At 33.3% G+C, this 8749-nt stretch overlaps 1 protein-coding gene across 1 annotated transcript in view; it reads left to right on the top strand.

Annotated features, from left to right (window-relative positions):
- Positions 1–498: 498 nt before the first annotated feature.
- The window catches only part of LOC106466164 (sodium-dependent serotonin transporter-like), a 121686-nt gene continuing 113435 nt past the window's right edge, over positions 499–8749 (top strand). Inside the window, exon 1 of the mRNA XM_013926407.2 lies at positions 499–655. Coding sequence (XP_013781861.1) covers positions 526–655 — 130 coding nt within the window. The 5' untranslated portion in view covers positions 499–525. The remainder of the gene's footprint in view (positions 656–8749) is intronic.

Below are 8749 nucleotides of genomic sequence, written 5' to 3'. Positions count from 1 at the left end.
ATATATATATATATATATATATATATATGACCTGTTAATGTAAAACTGATAGATTGTTAAGTATTGTGAGAAAATACATGAAAAATACGATCCAGTTGAGCTTGTTTTTATTTTGCTGGCTGTAATCACATATGTCAAAAATATAGGCAAAGAAAAACTTTGTTGGCACTTTTCTTTCTTATATAGGCAAGAAAGGGGAGAACACAGTTTAAGATTGGCCTCAGCTACACAATTTAGTCAAACTTAGTGTATGATTGTTATATTTTATGTTTGCTTATTTTATGTAAGTTGTAACCTCAAACATTCAAAGAAGGATTTTAGGATTTTGTTTTTATCAGTGAAGTATTTATTTTTAATCTTTTTTTGTGTAAATATCATATAACTTTAAAAATGTTAAAGATAATTAGATACTGCACTTGTAGTGTTTATGCAGTAGCCAGTTTTTAAAATGTATACATTTCATTATTTATATATCTTATTAAACTTGTGATTCATGATTCTTTCAAATTAGGTGCAGGAGTGGTAATGCAGATAACAGTATTTATCTTTTCTATTCTAAAAAATTTGTTTGCTGCATGGAATGTATACTTCCTCTACCTGTCTTTCTATCCTGATAGCCCATGGATGAAATGTGACAACCAGTGGAATACAGAAGGTAAATAGTTTCTCACTTGTGTAAATATTGTGCATTTCCATTGAATGCAAAGTTAAATACTGTGTTTTTTCAACAAGTTCAACCATGAATTACCTCACATTTAGTGATGTGCCATGACCACTCTGATGGTAGGCTAATCAAAATTTTACATTGATTATAGATAAATTAATAATAAAATAATACAATAAATAGAAAATTATTAATATAATTAAAAACAAGCAAGATAAGCGCTATAAAAAGAAAAAAGTTGGTATTGAATATACTAAAAGCTGTGTCTATCCACAACTAATCTGAATTTCAGACCATCTCTATCGCTCACACACATGGCTAACTTACAGAGTAGTTAGTTGATAGTACTAAAGTTAAACTCTAAGACCAGGTGAAATATGTAGGCAATAATAAGATATCAGAAACTAACTAATAACATAATGTTGTACTATATTAGAAACTTTTAGTTTTTAATGTGCTTTGTGCTAACTGATGTTAATTATTTAATAAAAAAAAGACAAAGCCTTAAACTTCTGAAAAAAGTAATACTTTAACATATCAATATTGCTTCAGCATCAAGATACAATATAATAAACAAACACTGAGTACAATTGATATGAAATTAGGCTTATTTAAAAGTAATATTCAAATGAATTGCACTGTATAATCTTGTGACATCATATATAGGTGAAAATAATAATATAGCATTAGATTAAATTTTTTTAGCATACTTACTTTCCCTCACACTACTGCTATTACTGCTAGGGTTTCTTTTCCTTTGCCCATCTAAGCATTGGTCTCATTTTTCTCACTTACTTCAGTCTTTTATTCCCCACTTAATTGCCCTTGGCAATATCTATCTCGTGACACACTCCACATAAATCAGTGCACCCTCTATCCTGGTACTGATAATATTGTCACTTTTTTTCTTCACAAAGTGTTCACTCACGGGCTTTTCTGTTGTACAATCTTTGACCATTCTTTGTTGTTTGCAGTCTTTTTCCAATCACCCCTCCTTCTTTGTGTTGCATATTTGATTTTTCTAAAAAAAATTAATAAAACTTTTTGTTTGGCAAGCTGATGTACAGCATGAATTTCTGGATTTATTTATCCGGCATGGAGGTAAATCAGGTCTCTCCTCTCCTATCCCACCTCTGATATCTAGCACTGCTCAAGAATCGAGGGAGGGCTACTGGTTAAGGCTTCCATGATCTTATCTGTAATGATATTGAGACGTACATTCAGTCTGGTGTGGTTTCTCTGTAGAACTCTGCAGCTGCACTTATGAGCAATCCAGGATATTCCGGAGATCATTTAGATTTGCTTTTTTCAGTGCCTTTCTCTACTCTGTCAGCTTCACATGAGGCCAATTTAGATTGCCACCTCCAGCTCCTTTTCATCGGTTGGTAAATCCTGTGTATGACGTTTTGGGTCTTTACCAGTTGCTTTTGAGTCTGCACCTTCCTTGATGGTGGAAAGGTTTGAAGGTGAGTACTTAGTTCTTCCTCTGTCCCCTGATATTACAGTTCATACAGGAAGGTTTACTGCTCAGTTATGTGAAGAGACAGCTATGCTTTGTCCACCACATTTGTCAGAACAACATGGCTTTAGCCTACCACCACTATGTGGAAGCATATTCAGACTCTCAGAGAATAACCTGCTCTTGGAAATGTTGGATTCAGAAATGGAGTATGTGGTCAATCTGAATAGATCACAATTTTCTAGGATCCATCTGACCATAACTATGGTGCTGAGAAGTAAATTAAACTTTTTTCGGAAGCCTTTCATCTAGCACCACATCAATTTGGTGATGAGTTGTTGGCATCTACCTTGGTTCGTCACCAGCTTCTGCACTATTCCTAGTCTCTTGGCTGGTATGTTATTGGGATTTGTTGGAGGGCATTTGTCTAACTGCCGCTGCCCTCTGCGAGTTACGTGAGGTCCCCTTTCTCCAACCATAGATTTTTGCAGCCATTCCAGAGTCTTTGGAATCAAGGGTTGATGTCGGCCATCTGCATTTATCCCTGTCTTCATTGGTTTCTCGATTTTCCCACGACTCCTATAGGGGGTCGGGGGTCATAATTCTGCTCCTATACGAGTGTCCTGATCCCTGACATCAGCCTCTCAGTTAGTTGTTACTCACAATAAATTCTGCCCTTATCCCTGAGGTTCCTCCACTCAGTTGGAATGTTGCCTGTGGCAGCAATGACTATTATATGCCTTTGGTGGCTGTGGGGCTCAGCTGCAAGAATTTCTGGATGTGTGGAAAACCTTTATCATGGATCAATGAGTACTACAGGTCCTTGCAGCAGGATTGGTAATTCAATTCACATCACCACAACCACTACCCCCAACTTGTAGTGTTTCCACTTCCCACAAATCCTTGGATTTCGGAACTTTGTTCTGAGGCTATCAGAGATTTGTTGGTTAAGGGAGCAGTGGAAAGAGTTATTTCAGTTCAGGTTTTATTCTTATCTGTTTGTTTTGCCCAAGAAGATAGGAGATTGGCATCTGGTTATTAGTCTTTTATTTCTAAATAAATTCCTAGATCCTACAAAGTTTACCCTATAGGCCGGGTACACTTTACTGCGCATGACACAAAGTTTTAGTGTTTTACATTCAAAATTTTATTAAACAACTTTCTGTTTATGTAATATTATCTTAGCTAATAATCCATATTTTACTAGTATACAAGTTTTAAGTTCTTAATTCTACAAGGAAATATATAAAAAAAATCTTGAATTTCCACTAGTGAGACACACTTTACTGTGCATGACACAAAGTTTTAGTGTTTTACATTCAAAATTTTATTAAACAACTTTCTGTTTATGTTATATTATCTTAGCTAATAATCCATATTTTACTAGTATACAAGTTTTAAGTTCTTAATTCTACAAGGAAATATATAAAAAAAATCTTGAATTTCCACTAGTGAGACACACGTGAAACATTTTGTCTTAGCATGTCATCATCCCTATTTTATCCATCACCCCCTTAAAAATGTACAAAATTAAACGTAAGATACTCTCTATAAAATCATTATTGCTCAAACAGACCATAATTTTTATAGCCTTCAATTTTGTTTGGTTACAGAGCTATCGATTAGAAAATCAGACCCCTTCTGCCACACCCACTTGTCACATCTTCTCACAATTCGTTGATTTGTACATTTCATTATATATATTACCTGTAACCAACAGAAAGTCAAGGTTTTCATCTATCAAATGGCGTATTGTATAATGTTGTGTTCTGAAATGATAACCGTCAATTTCACTCGGAGTAGCAACATTGTTCCCATGGGAAGGTTAACAACTAGCGTGGATGAATTTGTAACGGTTTTTGTCGCATAGTTAGAAAGCCAGGAACATTTTTAGATGTAAGTGAATTTGTCTACTTTTCGCATGTTATTAGTCTATATTCTTTGGTGTATTATTTAATTAAATAAAAAATTGTTAAGTGCTTTACTATAATCACAAAAAATCAGGCTTAACTTTCCTCGACAATCGAGGGCAAGAAAAAGAAGATTGGGTAAGTACTTTATTTCTTGTTTTTCATATATATTCTTTATTTATTATTATAAAAGTAACTAAATTAAAAGTACTAATCTTTTTAAGTTATTTAAGACTAAATTAGGTAAAATAATAATAATATAATTAAAATGGTTCATGAGGCACGCACGCGAGCAGCTCGTGGGTAATGTAATTCGATAGCGTAACGTGAGCTACACATTCCCTCGAGTGGTTTACAACTTATAATTGCAGGGATAGTAGTTAGACACAGTTAAAAGGGCAATAAAACAATAAAATTTAATTATAAATAGATGTATAATGTTACGAACTTAGAGCTACTTAGGATAGACGAATGTAGTTTCAGGTTACAATTTGAAGTGATTCTAGAAAGAAAAGATGGTTAATTTAGGTTTATTTCGTATTTTTTTTCTTTTTGGTGGTTACGAGGTAGGTCAAATTGACCGATTCTGTTTCGAGATAGGGTAGAGAAAATAACATATACACTATAAGGATTTAGTGAAAAAAATCGTTTGAAATGCATTTAGGAAGTTTTAGTGATTACACAAAGGAAGATTTTTTAGATGACGAAGAGTATTTTTAATTTTAACATGAAAATTGCTTTGCACATGGGCTATTTAAAACAAATACTCAATATATTCATGGACAAAACTTTATTTTATTTTATTAGAAATACTTCACTAAGAAATATGTCTTTTTGTATGTGAAGGACATGTAATATTAACTGAAAGATTGCCAAATTTCGTGAAGATATACCCAATATATAGAGAGTTATAAGTAAGCCATATCAGGGGCGTACGAAAATCTATTAGCTTAGTCGGGCTATACCTGAATAAAATCTGGACTTTTATGCATATCTCAGGTTCAGTTTATTAATATCATCATTAAACAGGTACCCTACCCACCCTGCTCCACAAGACACACATTTGTGATTGTAGCCCTACTGATATCTAATTGCTTCCTTTACCTATGCGGCCTGGCATAGCCAGGTGGTTAGGTTCGAATCCCAGTTCCACCAAACATACTCGCCCGTTTGCAAATGCAAAAACCTTTCTAAGTCACTCTGTAATACAATGGAGTATACAATTTGTTGTAATTAACATTACTTATGAACAGCTCATATTTTAGGTTAGATACAAGCAAATTTCTATCTTTAAGTTATATTAATTCTAAATACCAATAATATTGTGTAAATAAACGAACCGTCCCAAACAGAGACGAAATAGCAAAGATAACAGGATATTTGTACTAATAAGCAATATTGTTTTTCTTCGTATAGTATTAAACGTCAGTTTTTGAACATATGCCTACCAATATAAATTAAACAAATGAAAGATAAATATTTGAATCACAAGAAGATCAAAAGTATATCATACGATAAACACATTGTTTGTGTACGAGAAGTGTTAGCACATTATCAAAGGTCACTTTCTAGGCGTACCATTTATTTCGTTTGCTACACGGGGAAGGCGGGGCAACGTGTATGCGCATCTTCCGTCATGTCATAAAATGCTCTGCAAAATCCAAACTGACCAATTTCTTCCTGTTTTGCAATATACTGCCCATCTTTTATTTCTAGGTGCTTGGAGAACTTGGACATACAAAAAATAAACAGTTTCAGAAACTTGGCACTAAGGCAGTAGCAAGGCGGAAAATTGAAATGGCTGTCAGACTCGTAAAAATGGGGGAATGGATGAAGAAAGGAGTTTTAGAATTTCTATGAGACATACAGAGGAAACCGTGAGGACTTCGTGATAATAAGAGATCGTAACGTTTGAAAATGTTAGTTACGGACAGACACAAGCTACTTAGATTAATTCAAGTCATACTATTTAAAGTACGGTTAACGAAAAATACACCAACATCAATCTAAGTACATATATAAGTTAGTTTGCTATCAGCTGCATCGACAAGTTAATCTTTGAACTATAAAAATTACTGCTGTGTTTATGACAATTCTTTCTTCCTTTAATAATGTTCGAACGTAGTACCATCTGTTAAACACTAAAACAAAAATCTATTGGGCAATTTGATGTAATAGATAATTGTCTACAGACACAATTCTTATAATGTACTGATAGTCGAAGCGTACAGCTTATATAGAATGTTCAAACTTATGTCATCGAATTTTGGATGTCTCGAAAAAGATAAAACAATTTGACAGCCATTAACTGTTCATATATATATATTTAAGTTTCAACTTTTATTAAACACTAATTACACCATAGAGAGAGAGACGAGAGGGGGCGCTTGAAAGTAAATATTATTGAAAGCTAAGGTCTAGAAATGTAGTATTTCTAAGGTCCAATTAATATTCTTCTTAACTTTTTACAAATATTCTAATTAATTTCATGTTATTTTGAGAATATAATAGTAAAACTGGATCACTTTACTTAGATTTCCAGTTTTATGCTAAATTCATAATACTAGATTAAGCATACATTTGTTTGCCCTGTTGGATTAGTTTCGATAGTAAATTGTTATGCTTAGGAAGACGACAAAATGTTACACAGTGCTAGTCTGTTAAGCTTAACTGCCTTCAAATTTATATCACATTTTTATATTAAAAAATAAGGAATACCTGTCTCATAGGCAAAGCAACACGAGGGCTATCTGCGTTAAGTATCCATAACTTAGCAGTGAAATACTAAAGGGAAGACAGTTAGTCATCACCACCCACCGCCAACTCTTGGGATTCTCTTTTACAAACGAATAGTGGGATTGACCTTCACATTATAACGCCATCATGGCTGAAAAAAATTTCAACCCTTTTATTTTTCTAAAATATCTGAACATATAATAGGATATTTTATCTAAGAATACGTAACAAATTACATTAGCCAGCTAAAAATTATGATACCTTCTTTTGCTGAAATACAAGAGATGTTTGCCACAATTGCCAGAACATGGGCAATACATAGGACTTTAAATTATATTGCACAGAATGCTCAGCGATGAAATAAATAATACGTATCACAATTTTAAAATAATTCCAATGAAATACGGAGTTTAAATACGTCACATTAAAACAATTTTGGTATTTAAAAATATTAAATTAATTAAATATTAAATATCACCTCGTCTTTACATTCCAAGTTGCCGCATCCAGTCGTGCTTAATCTCACGAACGTGCATCTTCACGATAGCCCTATTGTGTAAGTTTCTTTTCAAAAGCCTCCGTCGTAAAGCTGCCATTTTCAAAGTACTCCATAATTAGAAATTATAATACGTAACACTACCTAAAGTGGTTTACACTATATATTTTTCTAATTAACTATAAATGAATTTTAAACCTCTTTTCGATTGATTTCTTCACCAAAATATTTGCTTAGCTTCTCACGAACTGTATAAAAAGTATCAATCGCATCTCTTTCACACAGGTGTACAGGATATACAAAGAAGTGAGTACGCGTAATTAATAGAACTTTGAATATTCAAATATGTATGTTACGTGACAACCACAGCTGATATAATGTAGCACTGAAACGTAATGTATCAGAACTACATTTTATCTTGACTGACGTAGTATAGTTGTATGATGCCACTTGAAATGATCGTTATCGGTAGGATATGTAACAAAAATTTCCAACACAAAATATTAAAACACTCAGACCATAAGGTGTTAATTCATAAACACAAACTACAGTGGCAAAAGACGTTCACATGTCTCAGGCAACACTACGCAACATGATCAAGAAAGATCTACATTTGGAAAAGCTAGAGAAGGCACAGTACACAAGTTGCATCAATGATATACTCCAATCATCACATACGTCAAGCAGCTTGAGAATGTAGAGAATAAAACAGTTATGGCTGCTATTCAATGCCAAGAGATATCGGTTACGTTACTGCAAGAACCACCTATAAATTTCTGTATGATCGGATTGTTGAAATAGGCGCTGGGAAGCCGTCGTTTTCATATAATAGATGATTATGGAAAGAATGCAGAGGTGAGCCTAAAACTGAGTTAAATTGCAATTTAGATTTAGTAATTAAATAAATGCCGATATGTATCCAATTTATGATATTTGCCAACATTATTGATACACACAGTTTCTTTTTTTAATACAAATATGTTTTAATATATAAGCAACAATACAGTTTACAATAACAGTTGTTATAAATAGTTATTACAAGCGAGGATTTATATACAAAAGTTTTACAAACTTACAAGCAATATAAAGACTTCTTTCTAGTCTGGAACTTCCTTGATGTCTTATCGAAGGTTCACGATGAGCTAGTTAATTTCGAGTTGACGTAAATACAATTCACTTAATAGGGAGCCAGTCTGCAGCTCTCGCTGATCACACGCCGATTACAGGTCGAGTTTTTTTTTACCGATGACGTCAGATAATGTTTCGTGAATGTACTAATGTCCGATGTAAGATAAATGGTTTATAATGTTAGAAATTTATAAATGTTCCTGGTCAAATATCTGAAGTGTTCCGATTAATAAGCGTTATAACAATCAAAGTTATATCTTCCGAAGTTTATAGCACACTAACTATAGCAAACCAATAATAGATACGATTTTTTGGCGTTGGTTATATTTATAGGCGTGTGGAGAGTTTCTCGAAAA

The sequence above is a fragment of the Limulus polyphemus genome, unplaced genomic scaffold, assembly GCF_000517525.1.
Source record: "Limulus polyphemus unplaced genomic scaffold, Limulus_polyphemus-2.1.2 Scaffold2173, whole genome shotgun sequence".
Taxonomy (NCBI): Eukaryota; Metazoa; Arthropoda; class Merostomata; order Xiphosura; family Limulidae; genus Limulus; species Limulus polyphemus.
The sequence above is the reverse complement of the archived record's forward strand: the minus strand, read 5'-3'. Positions and strand labels throughout refer to the sequence as shown.